The sequence below is a fragment of the Pituophis catenifer genome, unplaced genomic scaffold (genome assembly GCF_029215685.1).
Source record: "Pituophis catenifer annectens isolate HBS135680 unplaced genomic scaffold, rPitCat1.0.hap2 SCAF_2, whole genome shotgun sequence".
Lineage (NCBI taxonomy): Eukaryota > Metazoa > Chordata > Lepidosauria > Squamata > Colubridae > Pituophis > Pituophis catenifer.
This window is the reverse complement of record NW_027256882.1, coordinates 129106541-129124534: the sequence shown is the minus strand read 5'-3', so window position 1 is coordinate 129124534 and position 17994 is coordinate 129106541. Positions and strand designations below refer to the sequence as shown.

Below are 17994 nucleotides of genomic sequence, written 5' to 3'. Positions count from 1 at the left end.
TCCTGGGTCATGTTAGAAGCCTGCAAATTTGCCTCTACCAAGGGGAGAGTAATTCACACCAAGGATGTCATGCTACATGAAATGTTTGCTAGGATCATCAAAACCATGACACTTTCACCATTTTTTCAGGGAATAAGAGTGTCTCTGACCAAATACTCTCAGAAGAGAAAAAGCCGAGGCTCCATCATGAATAGACCACCAAGAAAGCTGATTCTTTTCTCTTGTCTCTATTTACTGGAGTCACCAAGCCATCATGCTGTCCACAATGAGTACACTACACAAGAGGGGAAGGAAGAGAATGTGGTTGGGTCCCTATCTAAAAGAGGTGGAGGGGGGGTTGGTCAGAAACAAAGAATTGCTTTTTCTGTTTCCATTTTTCTCTTTTTCCCTCTTTCTCTCCCTCTCCCCAAAAGAAAACTGTCATAACTTTTTTTTTTAAAAAAGAAAGAGTACAAAGGGATCAGAACAAACCAGAGAACTATTTTTCACAGAGAACTGTTTCTCATCATCAAAATGATAGCTCCTTTATATTATCCATAAGACTACACCGTAAGTCTTCTGATCCATACAAAACTCAGCCGTTTTGAAGATTTAAATTCAGTACAAAAACCTTTGTTGGTAAATAACCCCCCCACCCTTCCAGGAAAAAAAAAAGGTTTTGCTGACACTGTTTTTGTTCCCAAAGGGTCTGCTGTGAATAGAGATCCCCAGGCACCATTTAGGGAAAGGAGCCGGAGTATGGCTCCCCAGCTTCTTTTAGAGAGGAGGAAAACAGCCCAGATCATTTCTGTGACTCGCCCTCTCTTGGGCCAGCAAGGACTCAGCAGCAGAGGGCTGCCTCCGATTTTTGAAATGTTGCTTCTCTTCAAAGTAACCCTACCTAGCGCTGTGCAAAGGCAGTTCCACAATGCTGAGCGTCATCGAGCAGCATAAATAGCAAGCACGAGTGAATGTGGAGATTGGGAGGGCACAGATTTCAAACATACTTGGCTCTCCCCGTCTCTTTTCCGCACACCCATTCCAAATGCCTTAAGCTTTTGGGTTCCAGGCTGCTTCTTTTTGTCTGCAAAGACCCTTTAGTCACATTTTGGCCAAGTCTGCTGGGGGTTTTTTTTCCCCACCCTTAATTTTATTTTATTGCCCAAGAAGAAACCTCATCAACTGGATTTCACTGAAGTCAGGTTTGAATCTAGATTTTATATGTTTACTTTGTTTGCTGTTTTCCCCCCTTATTTTGGGTAACCCCTTGAAATGTGGATGGTTTACCTGACTGACTGACTGACTGACTGAGATGAAAGATAAATTTCTGTCTAAGTAGCTTGAAAAATGTGTGATGTGCTTGGGTTAATGCAAAATGTAAAGCTCAGCTATATCCAGTGTCTGCTGAGGTGTTTCTCTAGACCTCCCTGGGCATGCTGAAAATTTGATTTGACAAACTGATTCAATTGTAAAATCAGTTCTGCACAGCGAGTTGCTCTGCTCTTTTGGAGGGGGGAAGGGGAATTGTCGCTTGAGTCTTCTTAATCTTTTTCCAAACTGACCAAAGTGATACAGTAGATGTAGAAACCTTTTGGCAGAAAACTACTGCTATAATACTTAACAGGAGCTTGAGGTCAAAAGAGTCAGAAACTTAAATCCATTTAACATACAGGAGGGTGAAGATGTGATTGCTGCTGTTGTTTGAAAAGCAAATAGAGCAGAACGTACTGGCAGGGTGAGAATTGTTGGGCCTCAAAAAGGCATTAATTATTTCCTCCATAAACCTCTCCTCTGAAATTAATATTGCTTTAGGAGTAGATCTTACAGTATTACCCACATCACCATCACTATTTATTTATTTATTTATTTATTTATTTATTTATTTATTTATTTATTTATTTATTTATTTATTTCACTCAGTTGTCTGATTAAGAATACCTTCCTCCCCCGCCCCCCGGTGTGTGTGTGTGTGTGTGTGTGTGTGTGTGTGTGTGTGTGTGTGTGTGCTTGTGTGAGTTCCTATAACTCAGCATTTGCAAGCTGGATTTTATTGGGCATTCATTCAAGTCCTTGCAAATTTGCATGGAAGCCATACAGCAAATAAATGAATGCTGTGAGGTAAACTAGGCTGAGAGAGATTAACAGCCAATCAATTTCATGGAGCTGAAGCTTTCAGGTCTCAAGGTAACAAATTATTCAAATGAACTCCAGGCGGATTATCGTAATTGTATGGAATTTACTGTCATAAAATTTGCTGATAGCCTCTAGGTCAGTAGGTTTGAAAGGCCAAACAGATTTGTGGAAGGTAATTTCTAAGGGCTGATAGAGAGCAAACTTTAATTGTTCCCCCTTACTACTTTAGTAGTGCTGAGCGCAATATGGATTTTAAACAAGTTACTATGATTTTGAATTGCTTTAAAAATAACAATAGGTTGCCCCAGACATGCCATATTTTATACCATGCAGGTATTATGAATTACTGATATTTATAATGTGCTGTCAATGTACATAGCATTTTATAAAGAAGAGATGTGATAAGCCTGGCTGCCCAAGGAGCTTACACTCTAAAATAGATCTAAGGAAACGGAGGGAAGAGAGAAACTGAGGAATGGATAAGCAGAGGAAAAATCTTTCTATTGTATATATCTTGATAGAGCTGCATACTAGAATACAGAACTATTTTAAAAGTTCCCTGAAAAGGTGGGTTTTGAAAAAGGGCTTAAAAGGAAATAAAAGGGGTGGTCACGTTGTGGAATCCTGAAGGAGAGTTGACCTCCTATCCATTTATCAAGCAGTAAAGGAAAGAGTGAGGAGCCACAGGAAGGACCAGGAAACGTTGAAAGGAATGTAAGAGGTAAGAAGGTAAGAGTACGTGGTAGCTCAGTGGCTAAGACGCTGAGCTTGTCGATTGAAAGGTTGGCAGGTCAGTGGTTCAAATCCCTAGTGCCGCGTAAGGGTGAGCTCCCAATACTTGTCCCAGCTTCTGCCAACCTAGCAGTTTGAAAGCATGTAAAAAATGCAAGTAGAAAAATAGGGACCACCTTTGGTGGGAAGGTAGCAGCGTTCCGTGCGCCTTTGGCATTAAGACATGCCGGCCACATGACCATGGAGATGTCTTCGGACAGTGCTGGCTCTTCGGCTTTGAAACGGAGATGAGTACTGCCTCCTAGAGTCGGGAACGACTAGCACATATGTGCGAGGGGAAACTTTACCTTTTTAAGAGATAAGAAGGTAAGAATAAGGGCATAGGAGATTTTGAAGATAAAGACAAAATCCTGGTGAGATCCAAAAGAGAAAGCAAAACAAAGCAGGAGGAAGGTGTGTGGTCAGATTCAAATGATATGGTTAATTCTAGCAGTGTCGTGCCAAAAATGAGACCAGGGAAAACTAGAATAGTACCATATATGCTTACCCACAAAGAAACTGTATTCTCAGGTAATTCACTAATGAACTGAGTTAATGTTTATAAAAGGCCATTTAGGTTTCTTTTACTAAAATATAATGGTGGCTATAATTATTAGACTTGTTCATTCCAGTTACATAGATGTAGAACAGTGGTTCTCCTGGCCAAATGCTTTAGAGCAACTGCACAGCAAACTGTCCTTTTTTCCTATTACAGATAGCCGGTGGGCCAGAGATGGACTAACAATAAATTGAAAAGAAACAAATGTTGAAGCAGCCAAACATCCCATCTCCTTCCCCCCAAAAAACCTGTCAACTACTAATAAGCTTGGGAAATAAAGAAAGCCTAAGAAACAAAAAAGCTACAGCATTATATTATTCTGCCATACAGTGTTTTTTTCTGCCCTTTCTCTAGAATAAATACAAGGCTGAAGATCACAGATGCTTCTGACATTTCAACAGAAATTAATCTCAGCTCAGCAGTATTTCCTTCCGTTCCCTCTTCTCTTCAAAGAATCAAATATTGCCTGCTGCTGATTGCTCAAGGCATGTAAAGATAGAACCTTTATGAGAATGGATGGCACTATCTCCTCCACCATTAGAGTGGCCACAGACACAGAAACTGGCAGCCCGCTCAGAAGCAACCCTAATATTTCTTCCAACAACACATGGGGTGAGGCCTTCTCTGCCAGCTCTTTGGAGGACATCGTAGCCACCTGCACCATTGGGACCATCCTGTCTCTTATGTGCATAATTGGAGTGACAGGCAATGTCTACACCTTGGTTGTGATGTGCCACTACATGAGGTCTTCTGCCTCCATGTACATCTACATCATCAACTTGGCCCTAGCAGACCTGCTCTATCTTCTCACTATCCCTTTCATTGTGGGGACTTATTTCATTCAGGAATGGTACTTTGGAGATACAGGTTGCCGGATCCTTTTCAGCTTGGATTTCCTCACCATGCACGCTAGCATTTTCACCTTGATGGTGATGAGCACAGAGAGATACTTTGCAGTGCTGAAGCCTTTGGACACTGTGAAGAGATCCAAGAGTTATCGGAAGGCAATTGCTCTCATTATCTGGGTGGCATCTCTGCTTCTCACCCTGCCAATGCTGATTATGATCCAGCTGGTGCATGGGGAAAAGAATATTTGCCTCCCCACCTGGAGCAAGTTGTCTTACAAGATCTACATCACCATTCTCTTCTGCACCAGCATTGTTGGCCCTGGTGTCGTCATTGGGTATCTCTACGTTAGACTAGCAAGAACCTACTGGGTGTCCCAGACCACTTCCTTGAAAGAGACCAAGCGGCTGCCCAATCAAAAAGTCCTCTACTTAATCTTCACTATTGTCCTGGTCTTCTGGGCCTGCTTCTTGCCGTTCTGGATCTGGCAACTGCTCTTCCAGTACTACGAGCCTCTTCCCATGTCTCCTAAAGCCACTAGGAACGTCAACTACCTGACCACCTGCCTGACCTACAGCAACAGTTGCATCAACCCTTTCCTCTACACCTTGCTGACCAAGAACTACAAAGAATATTTGAGGAATAGGCAGCGTTCTTTTCACAGCAGCCGCAACTACTTCCAGAGAAGGAACCGATTTCAAAGGATTTCTGGGAGATCTTTGTCAACAACCAGCCAGCATTGTACAGAGACATTTATGCTCCCACCCATTCCAGGGGGAAGTAATAGCCCATGATGAAAGAAGCACACTTCCCAAATCAACTGTCATCAAAGTCAGAAGAAGAAGAAAGAAAGCATTACATCTGAAAGGGAGGGATTGTAGAAGAGGTACCCTCTGGGTTTAGAGTTTTGATGATATTTGTCATCATAGTAAATCAGGAAAAAAAAAACTTATGTATTTCATACAACCCATGATATATCACTGTAAATTTTTGCTTCTTGAAATTTTATTATTCCTGTTGTGAACAGTATTCACTCAAGCAGAATTATTTGGGAGATAAGGGTATGAATAAAAAACATGTTAATTAGTTTTATGTTTAAGCTGGAAGGTAGGTGGCACTTTTGTGGAAATTGAATTTGAGGGAAATGTTTGACTTGCTACTGAATTCGTATCATCTAAATTCAGATACAGGGACTAAAAACTTGGGTACGTGTTATCCGGCAGATTTTTCAGGACTGACAGTTGTGAGTCTTGTGGATAAAACCACTTTATGCGCACTTACACATTCAAATCTGTTTGTCTTTTACCCCAGCACATTCTTCACTGATCATCTCAGGTGAATCTCTTTATGCTTCAAAAAATAATTCCAAATACATAATTTGGACCTGAGGAAAAAGTGCTGTGACTGCTTTATGGAGCTGACTCATTAATGTTAATATGAATCTTAAAGCGGTCCCTCTTTAGGATTTTTTTTTTTCCCCACAAAGAAGTTTCATCTTCCCTCTCAGGGGTTATTTTAATAAATAGTAGAACAGTCCAAAACACTTTTCCCAAAGCGTGTTTTTTTTTAAGCATACACAGCTCTAGTGTCAAATATTATGTGGTAATATTATAAATACAGATATTTAATCCTCAATTTACAACCACAACCACAACTGAGCCCAAGATTTCTGTCGCTAAGCAAGACATTTGTTATGTGAATTTTGCCCCATTTTATGACCTGTCTTGCCACAGTTGTTAAGGGGAATCACTGCAGTTAGAAACAGGATTGTTAAGTGAATCTGGCTTCCCCATTGACTTTGCTTGTCAGAAGGTTGCAAAAGATGATCATATGACCCTGCAACCATCACATGACACTGATCACATGACACTGCAACCATCATAAATATGAGTCACTTGCCAAGCAGCTGAGTTTCAATCATGTGACCATGGGGATTCTGCAAAATGGTCATAAGTCACTTTTTTTGTAACCTCGAACGGCCGCTAAATGAACTATTGTAAGTTGAGGACTACCTGAACATAAGACATACACAAGAAATAAAGATTGTTCAATGAAAACAAATCAAAGAGAATATAATTTAGCGTCTCTGCAGTTATAACAGTTGCTGTGTAGTATTTGTTGGTTAACATAAACAAGAATTAAACAGGTTGATCTTTAAGAGCCTTGCTTCAGGGCTGGGCAGAAAGTTTAAATAACAAGTGTCTGTGCAAACCCCATTCATTTCTTTTAGAAGGAAGTCTACGGCAGGGGTCTCCAATCTTGGCAATTTTAAGACTTGTGGACTTCAATTCCCAGAATTCCTCAGCCAGCTTTGGTGAAGTCCACAAGTCTTAAAGTTGCCAAGATTGGAGACCCCTAGTCTACGGGATCCAGCATTTACATTTGTAAAATGTAGAAACATTTTACAAAGCAACCTGTAATATTGTCATCAATCCATAAATAGTGGGGTGGTTCTTTTTTTTAAAATTTTTTGCTCTTAGGACCACTTACTACTTTTAAAAGTTATGGAGGACCTCCAAAAGAGCTTTGGTTTATATGGGTAATATTTATATTTTCCATATATTAGAAATTAAAATCGATGCATTCATGGAATATTTATTTATTAAATCACGTAAAAATAACACTTAAATTCATGAGATATTAACATAAATGAAATATTGACCATAAAAAGCCCTATATTTTAACCAATTTTAAAAAACCAGAAGTGTGCCATTGTTTTAAATGTTTGTAATTATCTTCAATAGCTTGGAAATACTTTTGATTTCAAGGACCCTTGAGAGGTGTGTTGGGAGACCTCCATAGGTTCTAGTATTCCCTTTTAAAAAACCCAGCCATAAGCACTTTAATACTTGTATTCTTATCCTGTGATTTTAAAAAAAACCCCAATTTTCTAAGAAATCTGTATCAATGTTGCTAGAGAATTGTGGCATTTTGAAATTCTGCAACATTTCCCACATAACTGAAGGTGTGCTTTGTATCTTTTTTTTTAGTGGGAGTTTGGTTTCAATACGTTTACCTTGCCAGGTTCTACAGGTCAATGAACAGTGTGTCCATTATTTTTTTTTACTTCATACAAAATATAGGTACTCCGTCATTAGGAACAGCAGTCATCTCCAATATGACATGGAAAGTGGTTTTCTAGATTTTTCTCCATGCACCAGGAAAACCTTGAGATTTTTCTGGTCATGAAGCAAGGAATGCATCTGCTGGTTTTCAATATTATAAAAGTTGGTGGTGGAGTGGGGAGAGAACAATTATCCCATTACTAGTAAATAGAAAATCTTCAGCCCAGTATAATACATGGCTTTACCAACCATAATATAATCGGGCTGCACAAGTTCTTTGGAAGAAAAAAAATGATGCTTCTTTCCCTTCCTCTTTTTTTCTTTATGTTAGTTTTGTATTTAAATGTTTGTTTTTGAAATTTAATAAAGATATTTAAAATAAAAAGGTGCTACTCCCTGTTAAAACTTCTATTACTTCTTCCACAGTCAAATCCAAAATGTGGCTGTGAATGTACACACATGAGGAGAAAAGAGGAGAGTTCAAATCAGCCGTGTGAAACTAGACAAAGATACAGCTGCTTTCATCATTTAAACGCGGGCCTTGTATACATTCCCACACATTGCAAAGCTTCACCCCACCCGCTCGATTTGCAAGCGCTGTACCAGAGGAAACTCATTATTTTCTTAGAGTTTTTGAGAACTATCCAGGTCCTCCCAATGGCAAAGAATCCTAATTTGCATTCATGCATACTTATTATATGTATGTCAACTGCACATAAACTTGCAGGATATTGTGGTGTCCAGCAAAAAGAAAAAGAATGAAAAAACTGATAGTTTAAAGAGTATAACCACAATTTGGGGGGGGGTGTTAGTTTTTTTGTTTTGTTTTTTGTTTTCAGTGAGGATACGTTGAAGGAATTAATTCCAAATGGTATTTTTCTAAATCAGGGAGTTATAGAAAAGAAAAGGATAGAGAAAAGAGATTAAAAAGAACAACTCCTAAAGCAAGAGCATCCATTGTTGGCAGTAGTTAACCTAGATTTTATTGGTTTCTGAAACAAAACAGGGTCAGCTGTAATTAGCATTTGAGTAGAGACCACCAGGGAATCCCAAGACTTGGGAACCTAGTTTAGATCCCACCAAGAAGAATGTAATAGAAGTCTATTTCTAGTCTACAATGAGTCATCAGGAATTGAGTCTGACTTGAGAGCATCTTTACATAAATTTGCTTGAAGGGAAAATGTTGGTTATGAGTTTCAAGTTGGTAGATATGGTGATAGGAGAAAAGCGTATAAAAGAAATTAATTGGCTTGTGTATCAATTAAGGGGGGAATCATGCAAAAATCTACCTGTTCTTGCCTGCTGCATAAAAAAAATGGAAGCTGGTTGAGAAAGGAGGAGATCCCTCTGACTGGCAAATAACATAGAAGAAATATCCTTCCTCAAATCCTGAACTTCTAAATTTTTACTCCGGGAGGGAATTTAGTAAATTAAAATAAACAAAATCAAGTGGCACGGTGCTTAGAATGCAGTTTTGCAGGCTTATTTTGCCCACAGTCTAGAGTTCAATCCTGATGGGTTTAAGATTGACTCAGCCTTCCACCCTTCCAAGGTCGGTAAAATAAGGATTGTTGGGGGCAATACACTAACATTGTAATCCACTTAGAGAGTGCTGTAATGCACTATGCAGCGGTATATAAGTCTAAGTGCTCTTGCTATTTATTGCCTTAGTTTGGTTAGTTGCAGAATTGGGGCGATCCAATTAAGTTTCTGCAGGGTATATAAAGCAAAGTGATCAGTTTAATCATGTGTAGCCAGGCTGCCATGTCCACTTCTCAAACTCAGCAGCCCACCAATCATAAAAAGGAAGCAGAGGCAAGGCAGAGTTTGCTGTCCAGTACCTGATGTCTTTGTGATGGTTTATCATCAACTTTCCCCAGTCTGATCCCTTTCCAACCCTCTTGATAACTAATCCATTTAACTTCTTGTGATGCTTGCCATAAAGGACACGGGCTGACATTTAAAAAATTACCACAAATAATCACTTAAGCTCTTCAATTGAAAGGAATATCCAGGCTGATCTGACCTGGATGTTTGCTGGAAGATTCTGACTCTGATAGTCAGAACAGATAAACGTGAGGGCAAAGATATGAATGCATTGGCAAGATGAAGTGTTGTCTGTTTAAATATATGCAACATGTGACTGAAATGCCAACAGTATTATAGCTGAGGTGTTCAGATACACATAGAGAAACTAGGTCTCCTTGCAACTAGTCCTTATTAACCATTAAAATGAAACCTTTAGATGTACTGAAGTTTATCTCCCTTCGCTTACAACCAGCACTGTACTGGTTTTCAAGGGGAAAAGAGGACAGAAAAATTCTCACTTTCCTGCCTTTTGTAGGTTCTCATCTTATCTCCAAGAAAGTATCTTCCCAGGGGCCAAAGTACTGTGGTGGGGCTGTCACTGTGTTCAGCAGATGTGTGAGGTTTTGAGGGACTGCTAGAGCCATGTTCAAAAGCAGAAGAGGTGTCTACTGGTTGCTCAAAACACTACACCTCCTCAAAATTAATCGCAGGAGCAACTCCGCCTAAGTTTCAGTAATGGAGGGCTTCTCTTGTGCCTTTGCTGCACTGGAATGGATTTCAATTGCATAAAATTATCTTTTAACACATAGCACAAAAGTTGTGGGAGATTCCCAAGAAGCAGAAACGATATTTTAATTAAAAAAAAAAAAAAGCCAATGATTTTTTATGAAAGCATTTCGAGTGAACTCAATCCATTAAATTATTCCATTTGAAGGAAACAAAGAGCTTCAAGGCTTTTAAATCCTTTGTTGGTCTAACACAAATTATAATTTCAAGAATTGCTTCATTCTATCACAAAGCTATACTTATTAGACATTCAGTGGTGGCACTAAGAGCCAAAGGATTGCGCTGAGGGTTTTCTGGGTCTTGAGCCAAGTGCAATCCTATACCCTCTTAACTAGCTTCCCTTCCTTTCCGTTTTCTCTTCAGTTCCCTAGGTGTGGTTTTTTAAAGCATTTTTCTTAGATTAGTTGGATGTAAAACTCTCTATTACACATTCCTTCCTTGCAACATCACTGCTTGGATCAGGGACCCTTAATAATGGCTTAAACAGCAGTTCAGTGTCCTCTTATTACCTATCATGCAATATATTAGGTCTTTTGATAGTTCCTGATTTTCAAAATTATTCAAAATACTTCTACTCTTTTGTATTAGTGACCAAAAAGCTATTTCTTATGTATGCAAGGCCAATTAGGAAAAAATTGTGTCTTTTGTCTTTCCCCTTCTCTAAAACAAGATCCATATATCCACTTGGACATATATATCCATATATCCACTTGGACATATATATCCATATATCCACTTGAAATATATGTATATTTCTTTTTCCATTTGAAATTCCTCTGATTTTATCACCTGTGCCTCAGTCAAAGGCCATTTCTTTCAAAGGTCCTAAGTTTTACCTTTGCAGGTCCCACCCACCAACATTCCTTATTTGTTGAGATTCTCAGAAAAATACAGCATCCTTCACTTAATCCTCCAGGGAAAAATTGAAGGCAAACGAGGCCCAGGCAGAAGAAGAACATAATGACTTCAAAACCTAAGGGACTGGTTTGAACAAAATTCAGCAGCACTTTTTCATACGGCTGTTGACAAAAATAGGATTGCCAACATGATCGCCAACATCCGATGACAGACATAGCACAAGAAGAAGAAGAAGAAGAGATTCTCAGTCATCCAGGTCATGGTTGTCCCAAAGGTGCTTCTTCAGGAGGCAACTGGACTTTCTTGTTTTTTTCTTTGAAGACGTTTCACTTCACATCCAAGAAGCTTCTTCAGCTCTGACTAGATGGTGGGGAATGGAAGGATTTATATTCCTTGCTGACAGCTGTTCATTTACATCCTTTTTGAGGATCGTTGAAGCACTTGGATGTTTATCTGTGTCCTCAGGGTCACCTGAGTAGTGCTAATGATTCCTGTAGTCTGCAATTTTTCTGGAAATCCGTTCATACTCCCACGTCATTCAAAGGGTGTTCATCTCAAATTGCATAGCTAAAAGTCTGTAGCGATTCTCAGTCATCCAGGTCATGGTTGTCAGTCCCAAAGGTGCTTTTTCAGGAGTCAATTGGACTCCCTTGATTTTTCTTTCAAACTTCTTGTTTCTTTCTTTCATTTCCCCCTTTATGCTCTCCCTGCCTCAAGAATTTCATGTTCAATATTTCAAAAATCTAATCTAGTGAAACTGTTGGAGGTATCTAGTTGAAATGAGGCAGATATAATGTCCTCTAAAAGGTCTATTATCCTTGCTATGGAGGAGGAGGAGGAGGTGGAAGCCATCCAATGTTTTCCCACTATAGAATTTTTCTCCTAAAGAGAACTTCAAATTTAGCTCATACCAAATCAGTATTGTTTCAAAAATGACAAATCCAAACCCAACAGTATCCATTTCCAATAGACTAAAATATACGTAGCCCCAGGTTGAACTGTGGAGTCCTAGGGGCTCTCTAAGCATGGTGGTTTACTCAGAGCTCTGATGATGTTGCCTAGTTGGGTAATGAAATGTCCACAAACAAACAAACAAACAAACAAATAAATAAACAACCACAGAAAGCACCAAGGACAATATGCAGTCCAGAATTGATCAAGATATATTGTGCAGGTATAGTTATTTTCTCAGTGGCTAATGTGAAGCATGATTCTATTTCAATCTAAGTTGAAGTTTCTGATTTTGTCTGAGAGAAGGAGACTATTTTCTGAACTTAGAGCTTCTATATTTTTCTAGGAAGAAAACCCCAACAATCATCAAAGAGAAAATCTTTAGTAATGTACTCTTGAGTATCTGCAGACAAGGAGGTATGAAAAGTTCCAAAAAATCCAATCCAAAATTGGATTGTTGCAAGCCTTTTTAAATGAGAACACATGATGTAAGATCTTCAGAACTTCGAATGACTACAATTTAGTAGCATTCAGATGATTATTTCAATTCCCTAGGGTAGAAAATAAGGCCTACAAACATTCATATATTTTTTCTTGCTTACTATTTTAAATATATATAAAAGCCCTTTGTGTCTAAAAGAACTCATTTTATCATAATTAATATTAATATAGACTGCATTTTTACAAAATATTTCACTAAGACTGCATAGACTTTATAACAATTTTGCTCTACCTCCTACTCCTTCTTTATACTTGTATAGACTTTACAATTCTGCTCTACCTCCTACTCATATCCCAGTGGATTCAGTCTACTTCTGAATGATATTTTGATGTAGACTTAAAAATGCTTCTACCTTTTCCTTAGGCAATGGACATTTGCTTTATGTAGGATCAAAAATAACCAGTAAAATAAATTAACCAAAAACACAATGCAGTCAAGGTCAAACCAGTATATAAATTGATTTCTGTACTAGTTATTCCCTGAGGTTGTAATAAGGTACTGGTTGTTTTGAGAGGTTTTTTTTATGTATAGTAGTGTTATCCTTTATATTGTTTGGGTTGGTAGGGCTGTAGTAGGTTGATTTTTTTTATAAAGTTGTTGGAAGCTGTTGTTTAGGCAGTGATGGGCTGCAACTGGATAAACAACCGTTTCTGTGAGTGCCCGCTTATGTGCAGCATTTAAAATTCAGCAATTTGAAGCTCAGCTGCTTACCTTCTAAGGTAGCCATAGTAAATAGAACAGCTGCGCGAATCAGCCGAGCCAAAAAGAAGGAAATATAGGACAGGATAGGATGGGAGCGGATGGGCAGAGGCAGCTGATTGTTGGAACTATCAGTTCGCCTGAATCGGTCTGAACCGGCAGCAGCCCACCATTGCGTTTAGGTGATCTGTTCCTTTTTCTGATGATTTGGGTTGCTGTAATGTGTTTGTCCTTGTCTGAATAATTTTTTTTACACAGCTCCTCTTGTGGGAGGTCGGGTTGTAACTTTGATAATGGAGCACTTAGTTAATATGAGTTGTTTTCCAATAAACTTGCATTTCTAGTTTGCCCTCAGTTCCCCTGCTGATGAAGATATCCAAGAAGAGTAGTGTGTTGTTTTCTTCTCTTGTGAATTTTATTCCTTTGAAGAATCTCTTGTGTTGTAATGATTTGAGACAGATCATAAGTGAACTCTGCTCTGAGCATGCTACGCTCAGAGCTGCATGTAATTATCTTTCGCACTACTCTCAGGAGCAGAAATGATATTTATAAGCATTCTCTTTTAAATAAAAGAAAAATAAGTTCAAGCCTCAAGTTGAATTACACGAAAGTTACTCCTTATATCACAGGAAGGTAATAAATGTAGAGTACGACTCCACCAGAGATGACCAGGTCTTAGCAAATCCTTTCTTCCCGAATTCACAGATCTTCCTCAATACATACAATCCCATAAATTGAACAATACATAAAATCCCATAAATTGAACATTTATGGGATTTTAGATTAGGCATGCCCTAAATTTGATCTAAGCTCTTAGGACTGATTTAGGTAGAACTTTATGCTTTCCCCCCACTTTTAATTGGAAAAGGCTATTGGCTTCATTATAGCCCAGAAAGGTATAGATTTCACTTAATAACATGAAAACTTTATCTCCCAAATGATAACAGAAGATCAAGAAGTATGTCTTTTCATATATTGGATGGCTGCATCTTTGCTCCCATCATACAGTTGAAGTGAATGGGACCAAGAAACCCACAAATCCTAGCTATACAAACCAAGAATTGGCATGAGCAAAATGACAAAAAGGCTGTATGCACAATGGAGGTATGTTTGCTTTGCTTGCTTGCTTAATATAGCTTCCCAACTTGTGACCTGCAAGTCTGGTCCTATGTAAGATCAAAAACAAAAACAGAGTAATCAGTGGAATATATTAACCCAAAACACAGTGTAATAAAGACCAAACTATAGTTATACACTCAACCATTATACACGACTTGTCCAACATGCTGCCCTATATTACTGAACATAGTGTTTGTAATTATGTGCCATATAAATCTCTCTTTGCATGTACATTAAAACAGCAAACTCTAATGTGGGCCTGATCTGAAAGAGCATCAAATCCATTTGTTCAAGCCATTTATCTTTGAATTGGGATGTTGATTGCAAATATTTTACTCCCAAGAATGTCTGCAGGGGAATCATAAAGGCCAGGACGTTACCCACAACCATTTGATTGCAGACCTATCTCATGGGATTGAAGCCTCATTGTGATGTGTGTAAAAAAGATGGGACTTTTTACTAAACAGTTTTCTGTTTATAAATTATAAGGAAGTTATGAAATCTATTATAATCAGGCAGAAATCTGCAGAAGCTGAATTATGATAGCCTGAATTCCCCCCCCCCCTTTGATAGATCTAGAAACTTCCATAAACAGAGGTTGATCTGGTTTTTATTTTAAAATAGGTGAATATACTATACTTTTTGTTCTGGAGCACTGCCACTCTTACTGTTAGCTTACTGAGACTTTGTAAACTAGAGGTGAGTTTACTGTGAATAAGCCCACAGACAGTTTAAATCTGAAGTTGTAAATTCCATTAACCCCGAGGTTCTCCCTTAATCATTGCAACTCCAGTCTTATCTAGTTTCCAGCCCAATATTTAACCTGTCTTCTATTCTTCCATATTTAAGGTTATTCTCCTGCTTCAAGTGGCATGTGCCTGCCACAACAACAAGCAGTGTAAAAGATATGCAATCCTGCAGTTTCTTTTCAGATGTTAGAATATTTTTAAAAACTGACAGCATTTCAGAATGGATGGAGTAAAAACACCATTTGGATGAGGCAAGAAGAGCTTTGAGCAGACATAAGATTAAGAAGCAAAGTAGTCCTCCACTCCTCTGCTTGCAACAAAATACCTTATGCCACCAGACTTGAAATTCTGAGCCTAGAAAACTTAGAACTACACCGTCTTCGGTCTGACCTAAGAGTAGCTCATAAAATTATCTGCTACAAATGTCTTACCTGTCAATGACTACTTCAGCTTCAACCACAACAATACACAAGCACACAATAGATACAAACTTAAGGTAAACTGGACCAAACTCGATTGCAGAAAATATGACTTCAGCAACAGAGTGGTCAATGCCTGGAATACACTACCTGACTCTGTGGTTTCATCCCAAAACCCGCAAAATTTTAATCTAAGACTGTCTACTGTTGACCTCACCCCATTCCTAAGAGGTCTATAAGGGGCGTGTATAAGAGCACCAGCATGCCTACTGTCCCTGTCCTAATGTTTCCTCTACTTGTATCTATTTTATGTATTCAATTCATGCTTATAATTATATAAATTACCTAATACATTCTTGACAAATAAATAAATAAAATAAATAAATAATAAAGAAGACAAATACATTCCTAAACAGTATTTATCTAACTATCATGAGCATGATAAAGAGATACAAAGTAAAACACAAAGAGGTGAATTTGGCAGTGGTTCTACATGGCCACCATCCATCTCTTTTTATTTGCTGTAGTTCAGCTCTTTTAATAAGGAAAAACCTGATTCTTCACAAGTGTCCCTGGGATCTTCTTTCCTGGCTTGAAAACTAACATAAAGAGTTATTTTTCCAACATAGAAAAAAATCAGGTTGACCTGCTTCTGAGTGTTGCTTACATATCAGAATGTTCATAGTGATTACTGGTTGGGTAATGAAATATCTCCAAACGAACAACCGTTCTCAGAGAGCACCAAGGACTCCACAGGTCAACCTTGAGCAACATATATTTCCTTCTGTTGAAGATTGGATAAAGCAAGTATAGATGTGGTGGTTTTTCCTTCCCATCAACTGGCTTTTTCATCCTTTCTCATCCTCAGCCCTTTTCATCCTAAATAGTGAAACATTTACAATCTTCTAGAACATGTACCCCAAAAAATCAAATCACTTCCTTCTGGTAACTTTAATTGGGGTATTATTCCTTTATTGATAAGTGGTCCACATCGGTCTGCTTCACAGAGCTTTGGAGTACGGTAGCTTGTAGATTACAGTTAAAGTTTTCTTGTAACGTGCGGAAAAGAAGCCTATTCAGTTGTGAAATTAAAGGTCAGCAGCCCGAGTCAAAATAGAAATGAAATAAACAGGAGGTTGCACAGAAGTGGTTTCCTGTTCTCTCTCTGCCTCTGAAGTTACTTTGAAGGGGCAAAAGTGATTTTCTAAAGCATATCAGAGAAAGATTAATGGTAGGGTAGAAATGCTTCCCCCCCCCATCATTTATGGCTGTTCTTCCCATTAATTAATGTCAAATAACAGTATAGTTTGTATACAGATATGAATTCTGGAGATACATAACAAAGCCAAGTCATGGTGATTATTATTTTTCTCATAGCAGGAATGTTTAGCTAATATTTTCTTAGGACTGTGATTTCTTGCTGCAATTTTATAAAGAATGCATTAATGGGCATTAAAAAAAAATCTTGGCAACTGAACTGCAAAACACTGACTGTTGTACTGGCCTATTCTCATTAATTCACTGGCTATGTGCCTATGGCACATTCATGGTCTCCTGATTTCTAGCCTGGTGCCTTAAACAACTACACCAACTGGTTGTCAATCAAGAGTAATATCCTCAAAACCTACGTGGCAGAGTTGCTGCCAATATTTTGCATCCACATTTAAGGAAATTGGTAATAGCTTGCATAGTTAGCATAATTTCTTCCAGCCTTCCAATTCATTTATATAAACTCATTGACAGAGATTAGGAAAATCATATTTTAAAAGACATTACTACAGACCTCTAATAGTACTGGATCAAAAAATTTAATATATGTCTTATATTCCTAAATGGGATAAAAACCTAGGCCAGGAGCTCTTCCTCATTTCATAGATTTACTGTGCATTTCTTGCACCGATTACACTGCAGCTAAATACAGTAGACAGCCTGATAATTTCTTGGAAAGACTAAATTACATAAAATGAATTAATTTCCTCTTCCATTACAGTTGACTCAGTATTGTACAACTCAGTATTGTACTGATGAGAGTACACATTAAAATTGTTGACTTGAGTCAGAGTATTATAATAATTAAGTTATTGCAATTGTTTCAGCCTAGAGGTTGGTACTTTGCCAAATCTTTCCCTCCCAGTATCTTTGCTTCGTATGAATGAATGAATGTTTAGTTTCAATTTAAAAGATTAAGTTTCTATTTTTTTTTGGGGGGGATGAGTATTTCTTTGTTTCCAAGTTTCTAAATGTAATAGATTTTGTCCCAAAGGTGCTTTTTCAAGAGGCAATTCCAAGAAGGATGAGAAGTGAAATGTCTTCAAAGAAAAACCAGAAAGTCCAGTTTCCTCTTGAAAAAGCACCTTTGGGACAACCATGACCTGGATGGCTGAGAATCTCCATAGACATAATAGATTTTGCTTTCTGGATAGATCAGAGAATTCAGTAGCTGAGTACTGTATATTTGCAGCAGTAGAGCTAAACTCATAAAGTTGTTGGGAGCCTCTCCCTGCTCTTCCAGAAGGCTCCAAGATTTACATGCTGCAATTCTATCTTCTCCCTTTGAGTTAGTGGATTGGCAGTTGTTGTTGCCATTACCTGTCTTCCACTGGGTTTCCTTGATGCCCACCCCATTAATATTAACTCTGCCAGGGTAGACAAATGGGTCTTCTACAGCCTATGTGTCTAATGGCAAAAGGGGAAAAAATATGATAAACATGAAGTAAAGTTTAGTCTCACCTCCACATCCTGTGCAATG

General features: G+C 38.3%; 1 protein-coding gene across 1 annotated transcript; it reads left to right on the top strand.

Moving 5' to 3' along the window:
* Positions 1–3948: 3948 nt before the first annotated feature.
* On the top strand, positions 3949–5082 carry LOC139310438 (urotensin-2 receptor-like). The gene has a single exon (XM_070934595.1). It carries the CDS (start codon positions 3949–3951, stop codon positions 5080–5082), a length of 1134 nt encoding a protein of 377 aa, XP_070790696.1.
* The last annotated feature ends 12912 nt before the right edge of the window (positions 5083–17994 follow it).